We start from the raw sequence: 23,701 nt of genomic DNA, 5'->3' as shown, positions 1-23,701 counted from the left end.
TTTCAAGGAAAAAGGCCTGCAGAAAGCCAGGCTCACAAAGGATGGGGGAAGGGGGACTCTGGAGACCTTGGGGATTCCCTCCACATTCCATAGAAGGTGCGAAATTTGGGTGAGGGTCAAACTATGGAAACAGGTATCACCTCAGAGAAGAAAAGTGAAAGCAATCCTGGAAAGGGAGCCCGGGGCTCTGGATTCCAAATTGGCCCTTGTCGCCGGCAGGCTGGGTAACTGTGGGGAGGGACTTTCCTCACTCTGGGCAGCAGAGGGCCCGTCGGTAACGGGTGGAAGTTGGCCTCTATGGTCTCTAAGGGCACTGGTGTGCCAGAGAGGCGGACGAAGTTAGGGCGCAGGCGCTGCAGCTAGCTTTCCTGGCAGGTGAGTCCCTCCTCCGGGTGGCCTGGCGGCGCGATCCGCAGGGCCTTGTCTCTACGACTAAGGATAGGCCGGCCCTTAGGTTTCTGCAGTCTTCCCAGATTCCTCAACCTCTCTGCCTCGTTACTCCCCACCGGCCTCTAGCTCAGGAATAAACGTCCTGGTGGCGGCCAGGGCACAGTACCGCGAATGCACAGCGGCCACAGAAATGGGAGTGCGTGAAAACCGAAACCGATCCGGCGAGCCCCATCCGGGCAGGACTGGCTCCTTGAGGCCACGGTGTAGCCACGCCACTACCAGCCCGGCGTGGGGGCGGGAGTGGGGAGCCCCAGCCAGTGGTTCCGCACCCTCTCCGCCCCCTGCCAACACCACGCCTGCACTTATTTGCATTTAAAGAGAAACGCACCAAGGAAAACAGTGGGCGGGCCGGGGCACGCCTTCCCACCATAGCGATTGGGCCATGTGCCTGCCAATCAGGACGCAGATGCCCCACCCGGTGGCCTTGGAGTACTGGGGGAGGGGGTATGGGGGAGCTACCCAAAGCCTGGGGAAGGGGAGTCAGTGCTGGAGGTGACTGGAGCCGCGGCGACGGCGGCAGCAGCTGCGGTGGCGGCGCTCTCAGCCGTGGCAGCCGAGGCTGCAGCCCGGCCCAGGGCGGCTCAGCAGACAATAACCGGGCTAGGAACCTGACCGGGCTGGGTAAGCGTTGCGTACAGCCAGGAGCCTCCGCCTGCCCGCCGTCGGGTGCATTCCCGCGTGCTCTGCTCCTATGGACTGGAGGAGGGCACTAAGGACTAGGCGGGTCGGAGTCCCGGTCGCTCGCCCCTCTCCTTTGGAACCCGCTTTGCGGACTGTCGGGTGGAGAGGCAGAGCGGCCTTGAGTCCCCTGGGCACAAGCGACCACGGCTGGGGGGAGGGGGGTTGGAGAGGGCGGGTAGGAAGGCAGGCTAGCCTGGGCCAAGCCTCCCGGCTTTCGGGGGGGCGGGGATGGGCCCGCACGTGCTGCCGCACAGTCCCGGGAAGGGCGCCGCCAGCAAGCACCCCAAGCCATGCATTTGTAGGCCAGGAGCTCTGCAGCTTTGTTGTAGCACATTTGCTGGAACAGCTGTGTAACGCGGGTACCGCTCACCCCTCTCTCCGGCTGCCTGGCTGCCGCCCCTCCCCTCCCCTGTGCATCTCCAGCCTCTCCCTCCTTTCTGCGGACTCAAGCTGGCGTGCTGGCTTGGGCCCGACGGAGACCGGCTTTGGCGTGGATTGGGACATCCACAGACTGCCCCCTCCCCAGAGGAGCTCAGTTGGGCCTGTGGGCTGAGCTCAGTCGCACACTTCCCTTCAGAACCTTGGCCTTGTGGCCCCAACTAGCCGCGCCCCTCCTCCTGGGCCTCCGGGCGCATCTGGCGCCCGCCCCCGCGGTCGGGCAGGCTGGCTGGCAGCCGGGCTCTTGCTGGTCCTTGGGTTAGAGCAGCGGCGCAAGCTAGTCCTTGAGTTAGAGCTGCAAGGCCGCTTTGTCTCCCGCCTCGCCTCGCCTCCCCTCCTTTTCCCTTGGAGGATACTGGCCGCGTTTTCCTCTCCAGCCTCCCGTTTAAAAATAGCAATAGGCACGGTGTTTGGGGGGCATTTCCTTGCCAGAGGCCGAAGGAGCCCTCATTGTAGTACGGAACGTATCATACCATCTCTGTGTACAGGAGAGCTAGCGAGGTGGCCAAACCCTCCAACTTCGCAGTTACTTAACATACCCAGCCCGCCAGGCCCCTGTCATTGTCTGCTGGAGACACTTCTGACACTGGTGACCGCCCGAACGCTGGACTTTGCTTGGCTCCCCCGGTGGTAAGGGGCTGTGCCCGCTACATGCGTCACAGCCCAAGCGCCTAGGCGGCAGCTGGACTGGCCCCGCAGAGCTGGTCTCCGTTTGGCCAGGCTGCTTTCGGCAAGGGCCGCGGGGTCAAGGCGAGCCTTGTTCCACACACAAACATCTTCCTCTGCGGCTCTGCCTGCCTGCTGCAGCGGCGTGGGCATGGGCAAGGCAGAGGGCACTGCACTGTTGGACTGCCTGCCCCACCGGGATTCCAGCAGAGCCCCCTCCCCCAGTGTGGCTCCCCTCATTCGGCACCACCCACTGCACAGTCACTGCACCATGGTGCACCTCTGGCAGTGGGCTCTCTAGGCCTTTTTGAGGAATAGGACAGAGGAAGCCACTGGGGGCTTGGTAAGCTCTTGGACCTTTGATTAACCTCTGGTGTGGAGAGCCCTGTGGGCTGCAGGGCCCAGACAAAGCTTGGGCACTTTGAGGAGGGGCAACGAGACCCAGTAAATTCCTCACCTGGGGGAAGGCTAGCTCTGGACCTTTATGACAGGAGCCAGGACCACAGATATCACACTACAGTCACCTCCTCCCACCTTGATTAGGCCCCAACACAAACCTCTACTTGCAGCTGGGCATCTCTAGCCCAGGGCTGGACCTGCCCTCTGCCTTGTCTCAGGCCAACAGGCACCTAATGTATCTGCTCTATGTAACTCCCTTCCCCACACCCAAACCCACTCAGCCTACACCTGTCCAAATCTTCTTCCTTCTCAAACCTCAGTTCTGGGCCTACCTTTTCCTTGGTGCCTTTCTGCCTGGCTCTTGCCCACCCATGATGACTTCTTTCTTCTCAGAACTCCTCCAGGGCTGCCTACTTCTCCTGGGCATATTCAGGCTTAAATTATAATAGGATGAAGACTATAATTAAGTTGGCCTGCCTCTGTTTTGTCTGATATCATGGATGTCTGGGTTCTCTCAGAACCCTTTGGAGGAGTAAATAAAACCTGGACCTCAGCCACAACCCTCTCAAAGCCAAGCAGTGCAGAGCAGTTAATGATTGTTCCGGAAGGACTTGCTTTCTTTGTAGAGTTTTCCAGAAGACCTTTACCTTTCCAACTTGCGCTTGTCCTGATTCATATGAAAGTGGCTAGAGAAATGATACTCAAGGCTCAGATATGTATTGAGTGTGCCTAATGAGGATGGATTAGAAGGGGGATGATTGCAACTACAAGAAAAAAATCATGATATATCTTCCCCCAACAACAGGCCCAGGATTTGGAATGCTCAGATCCCAGACCATGCATATCTTTGGTTGCTGATTCATGAGCCAAGAGACAAACTACGTGGAGAGAGATGAAAGATCTGTATAAGCAGGGGGATCATCCTTGGAAGCTGCCAGAAAGTAGAGGGGTTTAGTAGGCAAAGCATAAGCAGACCCAGGAATGGGAGGGGAGAAAGTGATTGACAGGCAGGGTGAAGGGAGTGAATGAGTCTATTCTGGTTGAGATGGTGTGGCTCAGAGGTAGAGAAGAGATTGAGGCTCAGTGATGGGGTTTCCCGGATGCCAGGCTGTGGAATGAAAATCTGATCCTTTTAGGGGAAGGGGGCATCAAAGAGTAGGGAATTGACAGGGAGTTGCTATTTTTGTATGTAACTATGCAGTAATAAAAACAAGGTTTTTGAATGAGTTTTAGAATGGGGTCTTAGAAAGGGATCAGAAGCATGCTGCAAAGTCAGCCAGTTAAGAGGTCACCTTTGGATCTGGAAGTAGAGCTGCGGGCAGGCTACCTCCAAAGGAAAGTTTTACTATGTCAGCCTCCCTTTGGCATTGCAGGGGAAAGGGCAGGAAGAGGTGGGAAGTGGGGCTGAGAAGTGTTCCCCAGGCCTCTGCTGAACACCTTCCTCTCAGATGGGCAGTCCTTGGGGAGCACCAGTTTGAACTGCTATGCTTACAGATGAGAATCCTTAGCCTTGGAAAGCAACAGGGGCTCGCTTAAGGTCACACAGCTATTTAAGGATAGGCTCCTGCTTCCCGTGCAGTGGCTCTTTCCACTATGTTCCATGGAACCAGCAGCCTCCAATCAATGTAGATTTCATTAACCATCCCCCTCATCTTACCTCCCTCATTCCCTAAGAGGAAAGAGGGGCTGAGTTAACTTGGGAGCTTCATAAGGGGAGCCTCTCACTCGTTTAATGTCTCTTTTGCCTCTTGGTCTTGGCCTATAGCTTTGCTGGGACTGAAAATTTCAAAAGGAGAGGAGGTAGTTGGAAGAATTTGGCAGTCTAATGATCCCCTCCTAGCATAGTGGAGGTATTAAAAATTCCTTAAGGGCTGGGCCTGGTGGCTCACACCTGCAATTCCAGCACTTTGGGAGGCCTAGCCGGGTGGATCACTTGACCCCAGGAGTTCGAGACCAGCTTGGGCAACATGGCAAAACCTCATCTCTACAAAAAATACAAAAATTTAGCCAGGTGTGGTGGTTTGCACCTGTAGTCCCAGCTACTTGGAAGGCTGAGGCAGGAGCCTCTCTTGGGCCTGAGACATCAAGGCTGCAGTGAGCCATGATCATGCCACTGCACTCCAGGCTGGGCAGCAGAGCAAGACCCTGTCTCAAAGAAACACGAAATTTCCTGAAGAACTGTTACATCTCCACTCGTAGATAGTGTGTATGGAAGAAACAACCCTGCTCCACTAGGAAACAGTAGCAAGCCTGGCAGGTAGAACCAAGAGGGAGAAGGGGTTTCCAGCCCCCTTGCTTAACAGATAGGCTATCTGAGGCTAGAAGAGAGAATGTCCAATGTTATTTCAATTTCCCTACCTGAATCTTGTCTGGGCAGATACAGTGGGTGATAAAGGGTTAAGCCCCTGAGGCAATATTTCATAGCCTTTCTGTGTCACTCATTCCTGGGTCACCTGCCTCATTGCCCAGTTCTTTCTCAGGGATAATCTGAGCCTGTCATGCTATAGTTAAACCTTGCGTGTGTGTGTGTGTGTGTGTGTGTGTGTGTGTTGGGGGAAGGAGTTGCGAGCAGCTGGCCACCATTGCTCTTCTGCTTAAAGATCTATTGGAGATTTCATAGGCATTAAACTCTCTCTCCACCCCCAACTTCTGTTCTCTGAATTAAATAATCTCAGAGTCTTCCATCTCCTCTGCTTTGTCTTATTTTTCAAACCTGTGCGTGTGTAAGTGTATTTCTAGGAAAGGCAGGCAGTGGAACCAGAACCACTACAGAGGTACAGGTGCTAGCCCAGTAAGAGTATGTTGCTCCCTCCACCTCCCCCTTTGGAATTAGGGGAAAATATGAACAATGGAGAAAATGACCTGAGGGGCTTGGTGTGGTCATAGGCAGGCATACTGGTGCTGCAGTGGCCTTTGTGACCCTTTGATGTGCATTTTTTTTCAGCATAGAGGTTTCATTGCTTTCATCTCCTACAATTTTCCCCCCCGCTGGGCTTCCAAGTGGATACTAACCCTCCATCCCTAGTGAGTATGCCTCAACCCTCCCTCTCCATCTGCTCAGCCCTTCTTGCTGGGGGCTGTGGCTCTTTTCAGGGGAATGAGGAATGGCATGACCAGTTCTGGCCCCCCTCCTTTCTGGATATGTTGGAAATATTCACAGGCCAGACTCAGTGCATTTTGAAAGAGCAAAATGTTGAGGGGTGGTGTAAGGAGTGAGGCTGGGCCACAGTGCACCTTTGTCCTGAAGTGGTGAACTAGGTCGAACCAGCTAGGTAACCAGGCCTAACAGTAAGACCTAGGACCCTCAAAGCCAATCCAGTGCCCCCTGCTATGCCTTCTGACTCAGCAGCCATTAGAAAACTGGGCACAAGACCACTCCTCCCCCAGCCTCTCAGGGCAACTTGGAGCAAGCAGACTCCCTGGTCCAATCTCCCATTTCTATATGAAGAAACGGAGGTCCAGAACAGGGAAAGGATTTGCTCAAGTTAACTCAGAAGTCCAAAGCTCCTGGTCCCCAATTCAATTCCAGAGTTCTTCCTCGAATCACACTCTCCTTGTCCCCTCCCAAGCTTCAGTTTCCTCACTTGGTTTCTCACACAGGGCATGGTTAGTAGAGGGGAGTGGACACATAGGAAAGTCAGAGGTATCCATTGTTCACTTGACCCAGCTGCTCCTCTGTAGGGTTTCCTTGGCTGCTCTGTCACATCTGTTTCTCTGGAGTTAGCTCCTCTCCTATTCTTCATTTGAACAGGGGGTGGGGAAGGGTTGGCACCTGTCTGATCTCGCTCTAGCTGGGCTAGTACTGACTTAGTGGAAGCCTATGCAGGCGGGCATGGTACCCACTTCAGATACACTTCTCTCTAAGAAAGTTTGGGAGCCTAAGATGGGAGTGGCAAGTAAGTGGCTCCCAAAGTCCCTGTCATTCAAGGCAAGCTGGGCAGGGAGGGGACCTCAAGAGCCTGAGGAGGAACCTGGGGCACTAAGAAGACTCACCAGGAAAGCCCATTTCTAGGGAGAGGTGGTATCTGGGTGACCACATCTCCCAGACTGGGCAAACCCCTGTGTATTTGGGGCTGGGGCCAAGAGGCAGAGAAACAAGGCTGAGAAACTTGTAAGGAGCATTCAGGGAGAGCAAGCCTTTAACATCAGACATAGGGTTTTGGCCCTTATCCTGTAGGCAATGCAGAATAATTTGGTAAGTGGAGGAGTGAAGTGCTGAAACAGGAGTTGTAAGAAAATGAATCTGGCAACAACGTACAGGATGAATGAGATGGGAGAGGGGAGCCAGGGGGTGCTGCGGTAGGGAGGGACTAGAGGGAGCTCAGCTAAGAGGCTTGTGTCATCTTCGGAGAATGTGGGGTGGCAATTGGGGAGCTGGAGAGGAAAAGGTGCCTGCAAGTGGCCTCATCACAAGAGCCCTTTATTGAATATCTGCTTAGTATGTAGTTACCAGTTTGCTTTTACATTGATCATCTCTAATCCTTACCACAATCCTGCATGGTAGATAGCATTTTCTTCATTTTACAGATAAGGCATTTGAGTGTCAGAGAGGTTAGGCCACTTTCTCAAACCACACAGCCTATAGAAGGTGAGGCTGGCATTCCAGTTCCGCACCAAGAAACTTCAGGTGAATTAGAATTCAGTTGAATCAGCATTGTTTGAGCTCCTGCTGTGTGCTAGTTGTAGTGACTGTAAGATGAAGGAGGGTCAATTTGAGAGAGATGAATGAACAGACCAAAGGATGAATTATACAAAGCTCAGTATGTAAACAAATCAGTTGAGAGGGGCTGGTGGGGGAATTGGGACAGGAGAGAGAAGTCCCAATTTGGGGTCTTGCTGCATCTGGAGTTGGTGAGATGCCCTCTGGGCAGGAGGTGCCCCTCAGCAGGAAGGCTGCAAATTAGGGGAGGAGTAGATGAAGGGGTAGCTGAAGGGGCTCTGCCAGCTGCATCTACAACTCCATCAGAGGGCACCAAGCCAAGCAGCCCTTCCTTTAGGCTCTGACCAAATAGTTTTGAGGGCAGTACTTGGCTATGGGTGTTAAAAATGGATCATTCAAGTTCCAGATCATCTGATAAGTCATTTTCTTCAAATAGCTCAAATTCTGCATCTTTGTCCACGTTGGCAGGTTTCTCGTTTTTGGGCCACTCAAACCTATCTCTTAAGGAAAAGGGGAGTAGAGTGACATGTCCTGTAGTTTGAGAGGAGTGGTGGTAGGGTTGCTGATGAGGAGAGCAGCCACAGGCTGGGTTGTTGGCCCCTAGATTCTGATGTCAGCAGGCTTCCTGGAATGTGTTTGGTAGGACCCAAACAGTGGCAACCAGTGAGGACTGGAAATGTGGCAAAGAAGGCTTAGCAGGGCTGGGACAGAGGTGGGATGGGAGTGGGAGATTATAGTTCTTGCTGGTGTGAGGGTAAACTTTGCAGTTCTCTTGCTCAGTCTTCCTCCTTTGATTGGTGGCCTGCACAGTGCAGCAGAATGGCATGAAATTGAGACTCAACAGTTCTGGGAGCTAGTGTGGCTCTGTCACCATTTCACTATGTGACCTTGGACAAGTCTTTTCCCAAGTCTAGGCACAGTTTCCTTCTCTGTGACAAGGAGTTGCCATCCCCCACCAGGCCTGAGTAATAGGTGGCTGAGGAGGGCAAATGGGGGGGTATGGGAGTAGGGAGTGCTTTATAAAGTGGTAAATACCCTGAGGGTGAAGGATATCTGTTGATTTGCATTTCCTTTGATGTTGGTACTTTTAGCTGAGTTTGACCTGGGCTAGAGAACCTGGCTAGTTGAAAGTCCCAGATAATCCTTGGCTGCTAGCCAGTAGCTGACTCTTTTAGGTCCCTGAATATCAAAAGTTGGCTAAATGAGCAAGTAAAGCCTCCTATGACATGACCACACAGTTATCTTCATTTACCATTTGCCATTTGGGGAAACTGAGCCCCAAGGAGGTTTGGTGACTTGCCCCAAGGAGGTTTGGTGACTTACCCACAGAGCCCTAGGGAGCACCCTACTCAACCTGACTGAGATGATTTTACTTCTAGAAATTGTTCTACCACAGTTTGAATAAAATATGAATAAAAGTTGGTTACTATAATGTTTTTAGCTTCTGCTATGTAATGCACTTGATTTGGTACATTATGTGCATTGGTTTTACTTCTTACAATAGCCTTAAGAGGTAGGCACTCTCAATGGCGTCATTTTACAGTTAAGGAAATTGAGGCATAAACATGGGAAAAAACTTGCTGGATTTCCCCTAGCTGGGCAGAGTTGATTCCAGCGCTGAAATGGCCAGCTCTCTGGAGGGCCATCCTCACCATTTTTTCTTTAACCAACCCTCCCCAACATACAGAAGGGCAGGTGGGCCTGAAGTGGCCTTGCTTTCAGGAAGACTGTTTGGAACAGGCCTGAGGAACTATGGCTGGTCAAGGCCATGTCTCTGGAGCTACTGCATAAATCCACATGCTTCTTTTTCTTCCCCCAATTCAGCCCTCTTTAAGTTGGCCATGCTGGCCCCGGGAAGCTGATTTGGAGCAGAATGTGCAAGGCTCATATTGCAGCTGTCCCTTCTCCTTGAGAAGGGTCTCTAGGGCAGGTATGTGGCTGGCCTCCTGCCTATGTTTTAAGTGGAGAGGAGAAGGAAGAAGCTCTTCCTTTGTAGCCAGCCTTCCACTGGCCCCAGAATGGCCTGAATCTGGCTCAGGGAGCTGGAATGGCCCCAGCACTTTCTACCACAGCCTGCTTTCTGCCATGATAGCAGCTGCTGCAGCAGGCAGTCCCTGCAAGGGACCACAGAGTGGCTTGGGAGGGTTCTCTTAACCCCCAGCCCACCTGAAACTCAGCCACACTGGTTAAGGAACATGAGGGTTGTGGGGCCCTGCATTTGGCAGTGCCACTTTCTTGACAGGACCCCCAGGGAAAGCCAGTCCCAGCCTAGGGGATCTGCAGAGTCTGTCCTTTCCTGTCTCCTTTGCTTTCTGCCCCACCTCACTCTCCTGGTGAACTCTTGTGGTCCTAAGTAAAGGCAGCATAACCCATTGAGGAAGGATAGCTTTGGCACCTGGTTGGATAGCAAAGAGTATGGAGAAGAGGCCTAGGGCAGAGGTAGCTAGGTGGGGCTAGGCTAGGGAGCTACCAGCTATGGGTGACCCTGCCACCTTCCTTCCCAGTGTTCTGGGTGACATAGGCAGAGATACTGTGAATGACTGTGGGAGGACATGGCTGTGGGAAAGAGAACACAGAGTACCAGTTTAAGGCTGGTATCTGCCAGCAAAGATGACTCTGGACTTGGTTAGGAGAACGGCCTGAACTGGACGGAGAGAAACTCCATCCCAGGGACACCCTGCGTAATTCATCTGTCTCCCACAACACACACAGAGGGCTTTTCAAACCTCTTAGCAGAGGAGTTTGTATAGATATACACACCTTTTTAAAATCCCCTCATATCTGTCTCCCTCTCAGCATGGGCCAAGGCAGCAAGTCCCTGAGCTTCCCACAGTGAATGGCTTTCCCAAATGAACAGCCTTTAACACATGGTCAGTTGCTTCCTAAGAAACTGGGATCTGACCTGGAAGGAGTAATAATAACAGTAATGACAGTCTTTCTCATTTGCACTGTACTATACAGTTTATAAAGTGCTTTTTTTTGTGCCTATTATCACATCAACTCATCACACCACTGTAGTTGGAGTGGGCAGGTAGAAGGATAGGTAGAGGAGCTGTTTTGATCTCAAAATAGCTCACAAGTACCTGCGTCTCAGCAGGCTACACTGGCCCATTCAGGGTCCCTTGGCAGATGGGAGGCTGACATGGCCTGGACCCCAGCCCTGTGGTCCATGGCTCCTTCCACAACACACTGCAGCTCCCTGTGACAGGAAAGGGGACAATACAGAGAGAGGTGAGTGGGCTGGCCTCTACCCCCACAGAGCATAGGAGCAAGGGCAAGGGAAAGCCCAAAGAGACTGTCCTCTAACTGGGGCGTCAAGGCTCTGGAAAGCAGCCTTCTTTGTGATTCAATTTGCCAAATCACTCTGTTCCCAGGAACTCCAGCCCCAAACCCAGCAGGACAAGTCAGCCTTTGATTCACAAGGATGTGTAGGTCCTAGAGTTTTTCACTTGGCTGTGAGGTTTTCCTTGAGGCCCAGCCTTACTGCCCAAGAAGTGTCTTTCTCCCTTTCACATTTATCTTGGAATATGTTTACAAGGTATAAAGAATGATACTCCACCAACCAGCTTTAGAAATAACAGGGGCTATTCTTTAAGGCAGCGGTTCCCAACCTTTTTGGAACCAGGGACCTGTTTCATGGAAGACGATTTTTCCACGGATGGAGAGGAGGAAGGTTTTGGGATAAAAGTGTTCCATCTCAGATCATCAGGCATTTGTTAGATTCTCATAAGGAGAGTGCACCCTAGATCCTTCACATGCGCAGTTTGCAATAGGGTTCACGCTCCTATGAGAATCTAATGCCTCTGCTGATCTGACAGAAGGCAGAGCTCAGGTAATGTTCACCTCACCCTCCTGCCTGCCGGTCACTTCCTGTTGTTTGGTCCAGTTTCTAACAGACTGTTACATATAGGACTCTCCCTGTTAGCCTAGGAGCTCCTTAGAAGCAAAGGCTGGGAGTTCTCCCTTCTTGTCCTGCCCTGAAGCACTGAATTCCAGAGGGGAATGGAATTTCACAAACAACTCCAGTACTGCCTCCCCAACTCCCCTATCCCCAACACCGTGACGATAACCTTAGCAGTAATTTTAAGGCTGAGGTAAAAATGTGCTGTAGAAAGTGGGGCATTCAGACATGATAGGGCCCCTATTCCCACCAGACCCAGGGGCAGAAAACTGGGTGATTGTGTGTTTAGGTGTGATTGTGTGTGTATTTGGAGGTGGGAGGGGGCACTGTCTATTGTGGGACTATCAGTTGCAGGGCTGAGTTGGAACAGTGTGATGTCAAAATATGTTACAGAAAAATCTCTAACCTGAGCAAATGGCAATTCAGATCTCTGCAGAGAGAGGTTCAAATGAACTTTCCTTTTCACCTGCTCTTTTCTTTTCTGGATAACCAGCTGTTATCTTGCTCCAATTTTAATATTCAGTTATGTAGAGTGTTCTTTATGGAAGCTTGGATCATCACACTGATGATTCAAGTGTCAAGCCAAGCAAGGCAGCAGGCACAAAATTAATGTTTGCAAGACAGAACCAGGGGCTCCAAGGCTAGAGTGTAGCTGCCAGCCTCTTTCCACGCTCAGTGCTGGTCCACAGTCTTCCACTTTAGGTGAATGTGTGAGTCTTATTATTACGGCAAGCAATCACAGGCCTGGTGTACTGTCCAGCTGTTCTGGGACCAAGGGTGCTTGCTTCTCTCTCCCTCTCTTACTCTTCCTTCCCTACCCTTCCCCTTCCCCTCTCCCCTCTCCTCCCAGATTCCCCCATCTGCTGGTGCCACTCTACAGAGAGGGGACAAATTGGTGAGGGACTTCCCAGGGAGGGGTCATTGGGTTTTAGCAGGCTGGTCACTGAGCTAGCGGATGACCAGAGGAGCAGAGGTATATTGTGGTGGGTAGTGGCTAGGTCTTGTTTTTATTCCATCTCTGTTGGTATTTGGGCATTTGGAGGATTGAGAGCCTTGACCAGAAGGGTGTGGCTTGCACCAGGTTTATTTATTTAAAAAGCCATTGGGAACCTATCTCACACACCAGGAATATGAATCATGTAGGGCCTTCAAGGAGTTCCCTTCCTAGATAGGGAGCTAGATGGGGACAAAAATAATAAGAGGAGGAGAGTAGAGGAGAAACAGTCCACCTCATGGTTCTCAAGTGGAATTTGGGGTTCCATTGATGACCGCATTAAAGTATCTTCCCAGCAGGACAGCCAATAGAGGGTCTGGCTTAGACCCACCCTCATATCACCTCTCTGAGGGAGAGATATTGATAGGCCTCTTGAATGGCGAATATTGAAGCCCAGAGAGTACCTTTCTTGAGGCTCCCATTTCATTGTCTTAGCAGGTTCTAGATTGCAGACCTACTTTGTGGATGTGTGAGGCTCCTATTCTGAGATTCTGAAGCCTGAGCATGGTTCTGCAGGCAATTTAGGAAGCTTTGGATGGGAGGTGAAACTTCAGGTCCACTTTTCAGTCTCAGACAAAATGTCAGTGAGAGCCCAGACTAATGTGAAACTGAAGCTTGAATCCAACAGAACCCTGTGAGGACTCAATGGACTGTTTTGCCAGATGGTTTTCAAAAATTCTGTGATGTTGGAGCCAACATCCCTTTTGCCTTTCTTGTCTCTCCCTATCCTCATCCCCTTTGATAATTGATAATACCTCCCACAGCCAATAGCACCACTAGGCCTTTCACACAACTGCAGGTCCCCCTGCCCAGTGGTCCCCTGAGCTTAGGATGGTCTGAAGGGAGTGGACCCAGCAAGAAGGTAGGGGATGAAGGCTTCTTGTTGCTCAGTGTAGAGTTTTGCTTCCTTGGGGCCCAGAGAGAGCTGGCCCAGCAAGCCAAGCATATCGAGTGGATTAAGATTTGCCCCACATTTTCCATTATTTTCTTTCTTGTTCCACTCAAGCCTGACGTCCGGTGAAAGCAAACCCAGCCTGGATGCTTGCTCACTAGTATCTGTCTCTCTGTCTTTGTCTCTCCTATCTCCTCCAGACCCCACTGTGATGCTTCCTGACTGATAATGTTATAACAGTGCCTGGAAGCCTGAGGCTGCATTTCCAGCTGGACGTACCTCAGTTGTCCCCATCATCATGGAGACCCAAAAGGATGAAGCTGCTCAGGCCAAGGGAGCTGCAACCTCTGGGAGTACCCGTGAACAAACAGCAGAAAAAGGAGCCAAGAACAAGGCAGCTGAGGCGACAGAAGGACCAACCTCAGAGCCATCCTCGTCCGGCCCAGGTAGGCTGAAGAAAACTGCCATGAAACTCTTTGGTGGCAAGAAGGGTATCTGCACTCTGCCTAGTTTCTTTGGAGGGGGACGGAGCAAAGGTTCTGGGAAAGGCAGCTCCAAGAAAGGTCTCAGCAAGAGCAAGACCCACGATGGCCTGAGTGAAGCAGCCCATGGCCCTGAAGATGTTGTCAGTGAAGGAACTGGCTTCTCCCTGCCTTTGCCTGAGTTACCCTGCCAATTTCCCAGCTCTCAGAGTGCCCATGGGGCTTTGGAGACAGGCTCCAGATGTAAGACATCTGTGGCTGGAGCCACAGAGAAAGCTGTGGCTGAGAAGTTTCCCTCTATGCCCAAGCCAAAGAAAGGCCTAAAAGGCTTTTTTAGCAGTATCCGCCGTCACCGGAAGAGCAAGGTCACTGGGGCTGAGCAAAGTGAGCCAGGGGCCAAGGGGCCTGAGAGGGTCAGAGCCAGGCCTCATGAGCACGTGAGCTCAGCCCCTCAGGTGCCCTGCTTTGAGGAGACCTTCCAAGCCCCTAGAAAGGAAAATGCTAACCCCCAAGATGCCCCTGGGCCAAAAGTTTCTCCAACACCAGAGCCTTCTCCACCAGCTACTGAGAAAATGGCCTGTAAAGATCCAGAAAAACCCATGGAGGCCTGTGCCTCAGCACATGTGCAACCCAAGCCTGCCCCTGAAGCCAGTAGCCTAGAGGAGCCCCATAGCCCAGAAACAGGGGAGAAGGTAGTAGCAGGAGAGGTAAACCCACCCAATGGCCCTGTGGGGGACCCACTGAGCCTCTTGTTTGGGGATGTGACATCCCTGAAAAGCTTTGATTCATTGACAGGTTGTGGTGACATAATAGCAGAACAGGACATGGACAGTATGACAGACAGCATGGCCTCTGGGGGCCAGAGAGCAAACCGAGATGGGACCAAGCGAAGTTCCTGCCTGGTGACCTACCAAGGAGGTGGGGAGGAGATGGCCTTGCCAGATGATGATGACGAGGAGGAAGAAGAAGAGGAAGAAGAGGTGGAATTAGAGGAGGAAGAAGAGGAGGTTAAGGAGGAGGAAGAAGATGATGACTTAGAATATCTGTGGGAAACTGCCCAAATGTATCCACGGCCCAATATGAACCTGGGCTACCATCCCACCACATCCCCAGGCCACCACGGCCACATGCTCCTTGACCCAGTTAGGTCTTATCCTGGCCTAGCCCCTGGGGAACTTTTGACTCCTCAGAGTGACCAGCAAGAATCCGCCCCCAATAGTGATGAAGGTTATTATGACTCCACCACACCTGGATTTGAGGATGATTCAGGTGAGGCCCTGGGGCTTGTCCGCAGGGATTGTCTACCCCGAGACAGCTACAGTGGAGATGCCCTATATGAGTTCTATGAGCCAGATGACAGCCTTGAGAACTCTCCACCTGGAGATGACTGCCTTTATGACCTCCATGGTCGAAGCTCTGAGATGTTTGACCCCTTCTTAAACTTTGAGCCCTTTTCTTCCTCCCGGCCACCTGGGGCAATGGAGACAGAGGAAGAACGGCTAGTGACCATCCAGAAACAGTTGTTGTATTGGGAGCTTCGGCGGGAGCAGCTTGAGGCCCAGGAGGCACGTGCCCGAGAAGCTCATGCCAGGGAGGCCCACGCCAGGGAGGCCTATACTCGAGAGGCTTATGGCAGGGAAGCCTATGCCAGGGAGGCCCACACTTGGGAAGCTCATGGCAGGGAGGCCAGAACCCGAGAAGCCCAGGCCCGAGAGGTTCGTTCTAGAGAGACTCAAGTCCGAGAGACCCAGGCCCGGCAGGAGAAGCCCGTCTTAGAGTATCAGATGAGGCCCTTAGGCCCATCAGTGATGGGCCTGGCAGCAGGGGTATCAGGGACCTCTCAGATTTCCCACCGGGGAATTACCTCAGCTTTCCCCACCACTGCGAGCAGCGAGCCAGACTGGAGGGACTTCCGTCCTCTGGAGAAGCGTTATGAAGGAACCTGCTCCAAGAAAGATCAAAGTACCTGCCTGATGCAGCTCTTCCAGAGTGATGCCATGTTTGAGCCAGACATGCAAGAAGCAAATTTTGGAGGATCTCCCAGGAGGGCCTACCCCACTTATTCACCCCCTGAAGATCCAGAGGAAGAGGAGGTTGAGAAGGAAGGGAATGCCACTGTGAGTTTCTCACAGGCCCTGGTAGAGTTCACCAGCAATGGGAACCTCTTTTCCAGCATGTCCTGCAGCTCTGACTCTGACTCATCTTTCACTCAAAACCTCCCTGAGCTGCCTCCCATGGTGACCTTTGACATCGCTGATGTGGAACGGGATGGGGAAGGCAAGTGTGAAGAGAATCCTGAGTTCCACAGTGATGAAGATCTTGCAGCCTCCTTGGAAGCCTTTGAGCTGGGCTACTATCACAAACATGCCTTCAACAACTACCATAGTCGATTCTACCAAGGCCTGCCCTGGGGTGTGAGCAGCCTCCCTCGATACTTGGGACTGCCTGGCCTGCACCCTCGACCTCCACCTGCTGCTATGGCCCTCAACAGGAGAAGCCGCTCTCTCGACACTGCAGAGACCCTGGAGATGGAGCTCTCCAATTCCCACTTGGTCCAGGGCTACCTCGAGTCTGATGAGCTGCAGGCCCAGCAGGAAGATTCAGATGAGGAGGACGAAGAGGAGGAAGAAGGAGAATGGAGCCGAGACAGTCCCCTTTCCCTCTATACTGAACCCCCAGGGGCCTATGATTGGCCTGCTTGGGCTCCCTGTCCTCTTCCAGTGGGGCCAGGTCCTGCCTGGATAAGCCCCAACCAGTTGGACAGGCCTTCCAGCCAGTCTCCATATAGGCAGGCAACCTGTTGCATACCTCCTATGACCACGTCAATATCACTATCAGTGCCAGAGTCAAGGGCACCTGGGGAATCTGGGCCTCAGCTAGCTCGTCCCTCACACCTACACCTGCCCATGGGCCCTTGCTATAACCTCCAGCCACAGGCCTCCCAGAGCATGAGGGCCAGGCCTCGAGATGTGCTGCTGCCTGTTGATGAGCCCAGTTGCTCTTCCAGTTCTGGAGGCTTCAGCCCCAGCCCTCTACCACAGGCCAAGCCTGTGGGCATCACCCATGGCATTCCTCAGCTGCCCAGGGTCCGGCCTGAGCACCCCCAGCCTCAGCCCACTCACTATGGGCCTTCCAGCCTTGACCTGTCAAAGGAGAGGGCTGAGCAAGGTGCCTCTCTTGCCACCAGCTACTCCTCCACTGCCATGAATGGAAACCTAGCCAAGTAGTTATTATCAATTCTGGAGTAGGGACACGGGGCCTGAGCATGTGAATGGGGATCAGGGGTTGGGCAGAAGGGTGGGGGGGGTGGGGGTTGTTGTTTAACTTGAAAACCCTTTGGGCCAAGGAAAACTCCTGTGAGTTTTCACCTTGGTTTTCCCACTTGCCTCTTCTGCCATCTATGGCCACGTTCAACTCAAGTGCATCTGCCCAGGGAGGCTGCTGCTGCTACTGCACTCCAGTTTTTGCTTTCGAGGTTTCTTCCTGTGACCCACGCCGGGTTTGGGATGCTGTAATTTTGTGCCTATTCCAGTTGCCAAGTTAGTGATTATATATATATATATATATATATATATATATATATATATATATATGCACACACACACACACACACACATATACATACACACACACACACAAACACACATGCACACACATATATAGCATGCATCCTTGACACAGGCTAAACCTTTAGTGCCCCCTGCCCCTTTCCCCCAATGAATGATGAACCACTGATTAGCAGCCAAGTCTGCATTGCCTCCCGCTTGGGGAAGTGGGGCTTATTTGCTATTAGCAATGTGAAATTATGGTACAGATCCTCCGCACCCCTATTCCTTTTGGCCTTGGCATAGCTGCCATCATTATATCAGATGACTATAAGCTATTCATCCCAGCTAGCTGTCCTTAGAGAGGATCAAGTAGCGTGTGTCTCACAGCCTATCGCTGTGGACTTTGGCATCATGACCAGATGGGGGCCTTTTAACCTGTCCTGCCATAGCTTGGGTTAAAGACAAAAATGCTAATCCCCTTGATGGAGTGATAAAATTCATCCATTTGCAAACAGAAGACAAAACAAGGTTCTGTTGTGGACACTGCCATAGAGTGTTGAGCTCTGGAATGATAGGATTTTTTTTTCCTTCTTTTAAGCTTGTGACTACCTGAGTTGCAGATGCTTTTGAATTTTTGTTCTTTTTTCCTCTAAAGGAAATTTTCATAATCTCATCACAAGGAACACGGTCTTTTAATTGAGATAATGGAAGAGAAGCAACCTAAATTAGGCTTGACTATAGGGGCTGGGGTTTTTGTGGAGTGTAGGGGAAAGATAGAAAATGAGGGTCCATTTATCATAGCCAGCAAGAAAGGGGATTTCAGACCGTGCAGAGCTTAAGGTATCTCTGTTTCTTAAAAGGGAAAACTCCCTTCTCAAGCCTCCCAACACAAAATGTTCCTTAAGCCTTGCCCATCCCATCATTTGGACTCTGTAATAAGGCCCCAGGTTTGCACTCCCAAGACAGGATACCAAAGGCATCTCAGCTGCTGTTCTGGGCCCTTTAAAGAGCTTTTATCTTCCAATTAGCCGAGTCCTCAGCATCATCAAATGACAGGGCTTCTTGGCAGTTGCAGCCCTTTATGGAATGAATGGCACCCTCCCTTCTCCTGCATCCATGCAGTTTTCATGTTAAACTAGGTTGGAAATACTGGTGGGGAAGAGCTTGCTGTCAGGAAGACATTGGAACAGGCTAATCTTGCCAAGCTCAACCTCTCCTTAATCACCTATAGGAGAGGGTTCCTTTTACATGTCTTTATTGGAAATGGCATATGGAACATTTTTTGCTTGGCTGTGTTCACTCAAATTATGATTATTGCACCCCCGCCCTCACATCCCACCATCTCCATGCCTGTTGAGAGAAGAAGTCAACAGGGTTCTTGCCATTCCTGAGATATGGCAATTTAGCTTGGGAACAGATGCTGTTTGCCCCCTAAGTCAAGGTGACTTTGTGGGCAAACTGTTTCTTGGCCAGGGGATGTGTCCATGCTGGTCTTTGTCACCATTTCTCAGATTGGGGTTGGCCCAGTGCCCTTACTCACAAATAGCAGACCTGGCTGGTAGAAGCTGCACCCCTGGAAGCACCACATGAATTTGCATGGCACTAACACCACCACTCAAGGGACCCAGACCAGCTCTTCAGGCTGACTTTGGCTACAGATACATTGTGAAGAAATGTATCTGTTGTGGAGCTGGAGAATGAAAGAGGGTGAGGAAGGCCCTCCTTACCCCAAGCACAGCATTCCAAGAGAGAAGTGCCCAAATTCCAACTTTCTGGCCTCTTACCAAAGCTGCTCTGGGATGGTGGGGCTGAAATTGGCCTGGCTATTTGGCAGGAAGTAAACACTCACCAAATGCCTTTACAACAGGGAAAAACCCACCTCTTGCCTCTTCTTTCAGGGCAGCTTGAGCTCCTGTCTACATGTGGCCTGTGCCAGCCACAGCAGGCGGTAGAGCCATCACCAGCCTCCAGACCCTGCTGGAGAAGGGCCACCAGCCTATCTGGGAAGAGAAAAAGAAGGTGGCCAACCTTTGGCTAAGGGCTGAGAGCTGCCCTCAGGGTCAGGAAGGCAGCATGAGGCATTGTCTCTGAGGGGCACTGGCATAGCCCTGACACACTTTGTTGGGCTTTGGAAGGTCACACACCACAGAGTAGGGCCTGGGGCTGAGTGAGAGTTCATGGTTTGGACAGCCTTGCTGCCTGCAAGTCCCTTCACTGCCCTAGCCAGCCCAGGAATAGGATCCTTACCACCTGAAGTGGGGCAGCCAGGATATGTGGCTGCAGAAGCAGGTTCCTTTGAATTTCTAGAGCTAAGCAGTTTGTGGCTGAAACCCAATGGCAGCCTAGAGGAGGAAGGAAGACCTGTCTGGGGACCCATGGTGTTGACAGCACAGGGTGACATTGGGAGAGCCAGCCAAGCTTCAGGCCTGTTTCCAAACACAGACTAGTGCTGGCTTGGGTGGCAGCAAATACACCCCAGACCACTAAAACTGTTGATATCATGTCCACACCTCCAAGAGTACTACTAGATGAACACCATGTCTCCATTGCAAGGTCCTGGAATAATGCTTTTGGATGTGATTTTAAGGGAAAATGGGACTTAGTGGAAGCAGCTGCCTTCATCTTATTACCCAATAGGCCTAGTGCCAAACAGCTGTGATCCTGAGAATTCCCAGATGAGACTGGTCCTTGGAGGACCAGTGAATGTGGATAGAGAAGGCCACCTAGTAGGCCTCTCCCAGGGCCAGGATGCCAGTTTCTTGGTGCTTTAGTCTCCAAGGAAGCACTGCCTTGGGGCCCAGTTCAAGCCAGCCCTACCTATCTGGCCTCAGCTTGGGTACCAGGCCACAAGACTGCCCGGATAATGGGTTCAGTAAACACCAGTCTCTCTCCCTCCTTAGTCCTATGCCAAGAAGGGAAGTAGCTTCACACACTCAGGAGGCTGGGTGTGTACCCTTCATCCTGCTGCCAGCAGCTTTCCTTACCTGTGCCAGTGCCACCACCCCACCTGCCCTCAGCCCCCAGGCCCAGTTGCTAGAGGGAGGCATGGGGTTTAGCAGGGAGACTTCAAGTTTACCCATGTGTATGTTGCATTCAAGTTGTTTTTAATATATATATATATATATATATCAAAAGTCAATTATCTATTTTTATATTGTTTGCATTTTATATTCATGGAAAACAATGTTTATCAATTGTTCTTTTCTGATTTATTTTTAAGCGGTGCTGTTTACAGTTTTAAACAAAACAAAGATGACACAAAAATTGCTGCTGCTTGTGCAGAGGGCTGGCATCTCAACTGCCTAGGGCCCTCCCTCTTTCCCCTCTCCCTACCTTAGCTGTACCACACTGTCCGTTCCCTCCCCCCATGATAGGGACAGCAGAAGATGCCCAGGTACTGAAGACAAACGCCAAGTGACTCAGGCGTGTGGGACCTGGTAGACAGCTTGTCATTTTCTGGCTTTATGTTTTTCTTTCTTTTGAACCCTTCTTCCCCATGTCTAGACCCTCTGAGAGTACTCATGTGTCTTATTTTTTTTCCTCGTTATGTTTTGTGCTTTAGTTTTGAAATCAGAGTGCCCATGTTGTGCTATTTGTCTTGTTGAGTTTCTCCAAAGGAGCATTTTGGGAACATTCTCCACCCAATGGGGAAGGAAGGGGGTTTCAACCATGTCCCCTTTCCCCAAGAAGCTGTGGGAGACAGATGACAATGATGCTTGCACTATCAGGAATTTACCATTTCGTTGAGGAAACCCTTGCATAGGACTTCCTAGGAGCTCAGTTGATTGTGACATTTGCCCAGAAGAGAGGCTTTGGGGAACTCCTTCACCCCTCTTGCTGCTTTGGGGGAATCTCCTCCCCTACCACCATTCCCCCTCCCCTGCCCTGCTCCAGCTCACACGTGGATGGTACTTTGGGGAACAGTGACTTTCAGGGTGATGGCTTGCTGGCCTGATCCCCGACTTTCCAATCCTATAGTCACTCCAAAGAAGAAAATCCACATGGTATGTATATGTGTGAGGGTTGGGTCTATTGAGAGGTGGGACTTTAATTATTGTTATTATTATTGGTGCTTATTTTTCCTGCTGTATATGGGGGTGGGGGTGGGGGGGAATAAAACAGGAATGTATATTTAGGTCATGTTAAATAAAATGGCTGGAGGAAGGAGGGAAGAAATTAGGAACTGCAGTACATCATCACCCCAGGTGTAAGAGTTATTTCTCTCCCAGTGCAGAAAGGGGAGTGTGGCCCCTGGCTATACCTGAGCTTCCTCTTCTCCATCCCTGAGACATCACAGAATCACCCAGGTTCTGACCTCTCCACTTCTAGCTCTCACTGACATCTGGATATCTTGATGCACTGCCTGTTTGTAACAACATATACTTCTTTGCTGAATGCTAATAAACTTCTGGGTTCAAGAGGGAACCCCTCAGTCACTAATGTGCATTCTTGTGGTTTGTTCCACAGTAGTATGCCTGTAACCCATGGTTGTTGGGATTGCCCTTGGAGAGAAATTGAGAAACCAAGGAGGTGGTGGGTGGAGGTGGAGTAGGGAGAACCAGCAGGGGAAACAGAAGCCAGGGCTGAAATTGAAAGTAGAGGAAATTGCAGTTTTTCATCCAAGCCATGCCTTATATCCCAGTCAGATGCCATATTGGTAAACTCTCTATCACACCTTCTATGCCTTAAGACCTGCCCCTTAAGTCCCTGTGCACTGCCAGGGGCTGGCTAGCACTTCTAAAATTAGCCTCAATTTCTGCAAGTATGTGGCCTCCCTACCAGCCAGGAGACAAATGTGTGTACCTCCTGCTGATGGCTCAATCAAAAGGTTATATCTAATGGTGGGACCAGCAGGCCAAGCTGCAGGAATGGCATCTTTTATCCGGGCCTATGGGCAGAGATGCTGGCCAGATAGCTGCCTGCCCCACCTATTCAGCTGTTGGGCTGGGTGGGGAGATGTGGCTTCTGCCACTTATTGCAGGGCATCTTATCCAGTGAGCACCAGTGGTATACCATAGCAACAATCAGTCACCTTGGGGGCATGTGCTGATTTCCAGGCCTGTCCTAGCCTAGGTAGGAATCACTTGCCACTTTCTGTTACCACACAAATGCCTACCTGTGCCACCAACCAAGAGAAGGTGATTGTGCTCATGGCTTTGGTTTCTCTAATCCAGATTCGTACCCTTGCTCCCTGGCAAGCAAGGGCATCTGGCACCTGCTGTAGATGCATTCCTGAGTTCCCCCCAACTGCAATCTCTAAGCAAGCCAAAAGGCCTGAAATAGCAGTTGCTTGAAAGTGCTGTGGGCAGTGCTGCCGCGGATATAATTGAAGGGATCCCTAGGGCCCCTTCCCAGGCCAGCAAAGAAGCTTGGTGGCCCTCAGTATTTCATGAATCAAGCAAAGCCAATTAAAAGCAAATTAGCAAGACAAAAAAAGAGAAACTTACGGGAGGGGAGTTGATATTTCATAGAAATTGGATTAACTGTCCTGGGCTGTCCAGGGAGGGAAGGAGCAGGCATGATTGCTAAAGGAACTTTTGGAGCAAGACCCTCTGGGAAAGTCCATAAAATCTCATTATATCTATTAGAAATTCATAAGGGTCCTGGAGTCTGAGAGGCCTGTGTTTCTGCCAATTTTTGCCCCCAGTTAATCAACTGGGCTGTGGGCAAATCTCATCTTTGGCAAATCTTGGGCTAGATTTTACCTGACTGGTTCCCATATGCAAGTCAGAGTCTGGGCTACCTCAAATGACTCAGGACTTTTTCAACTACCTAAGTGCAGGATTTCTCACCCTGATTCTGACTCAGGTGGCCTGGGAGGGAGTATTTTTTGTTTTACCCACATGATGCTGGTGTATTGAACCTGCTGGACAAGAGCTTTTCCTGTTCTGCCATGACAGATGGCTGCCTTTGCTGTGGTCCCCTGAGGAGTGCTTTGCAGTGCTTATTGGGGTGGGGGTCGGGGGGGTGGGTGGCGTTGATGGAGGGAATTTCTTAAGAACTTCCTTTTATCATCAAGAAACTCACTTTGGTCAGCTCCAGCACTGTTCTATGGTCTGTTTGAGGGCTGGGGTTGTGCCTAGCAAGTGGTCAGCCCTTGTTTCCAGTTAATGTTTAAAGCAGACGTAAATCCAACAGATAAGAGAGCTTTTTGTAAGCCTTTTTGAAACTGCTGTGGACAAGCTGCTAGTTCCCCACTGCCCCACTTCCAAGGAAGTTGACTGGGCTCTGGGCCCTACTGATCGTGTTCTTCCTTTGCTTAATAACTCCTAGGCTTTAGCTGAGCTGCCTGGCTTCTGGGAGCCAAAACTAGCCAGTAAGAGCAAGTGACCTAAGCGTGACATTTTGTAGTTTGCAAACTCTTTCCATCTTTGTTATCTTCTAAATGGCCCTAAAAAGTAGATGAAAAGAGCAGGTAATTTCATCCCCACTTTATAGATGAATAAAAGAGTCATGGAGAAGTAGAGTGGCTTGCTCGTGGTTATATAGAATACTGACTGCAAGTCAGTGTGGAAAAGGGTAGGGCAGGCTGGGGTAGAAGAGGTGGTAGAAGAGAAAGTTTACTGCTAATAATTCTCCAAGCACAGAAT

The 23,701-nt window shown here is 51.0% G+C and overlaps 1 protein-coding gene and 1 long non-coding RNA gene across 4 annotated transcripts in view; one reads left to right on the top strand and one right to left on the bottom strand.

The window, feature by feature from the left end:
* Nucleotides 1–271, bottom strand: part of LOC117977762 (uncharacterized) — a 177,410-nt gene extending 177,139 nt beyond the window's left edge. For both annotated transcript variants that reach the window (XR_008622710.1, XR_008622711.1), the window contains exon 1: nucleotides 141–271. This is a non-coding gene — a long non-coding RNA (uncharacterized LOC117977762). The remainder of the gene's footprint in view (nucleotides 1–140) is intronic.
* On the top strand, nucleotides 256–21,547 carry AMER1 (APC membrane recruitment protein 1). Of its 2 annotated transcripts, none has more exons than XM_034950719.3 (2): nucleotides 256–375; nucleotides 13,282–16,848. In XM_034950719.3, exon 2 carries the CDS (start codon nucleotides 13,380–13,382, stop codon nucleotides 16,788–16,790), a length of 3,411 nt encoding a protein of 1,136 aa, XP_034806610.1. In that variant the 5' UTR covers nucleotides 256–375; nucleotides 13,282–13,379; the 3' UTR covers nucleotides 16,791–16,848. The 2 variants fall into 2 exon arrangements, with proteins under 2 accessions (XP_034806610.1, XP_003816974.1); XM_003816926.6 differs by lacking the exon at nucleotides 256–375 and adding an exon at nucleotides 885–1,071 and having other exon boundaries at nucleotides 13,282–21,547.
* The last annotated feature ends 2,154 nt before the right edge of the window (nucleotides 21,548–23,701 follow it).

The sequence above is a fragment of the Pan paniscus genome, chromosome X, assembly GCF_029289425.2.
Source record: "Pan paniscus chromosome X, NHGRI_mPanPan1-v2.0_pri, whole genome shotgun sequence".
In the NCBI taxonomy this organism is placed as follows: domain Eukaryota; kingdom Metazoa; phylum Chordata; class Mammalia; order Primates; family Hominidae; genus Pan; species Pan paniscus.
Note: the sequence above shows the minus strand (reverse complement) of the source record. Positions and strands in the feature narration are given on the sequence as shown.

Coding starts and splice junctions, on each gene's coding strand:
- AMER1 (XM_003816926.6), top strand. CDS start 13,380: ATGGAGACCCAAAAGGATGAAGCTGCTCAGGCCAAGGGAGCTGCAACC.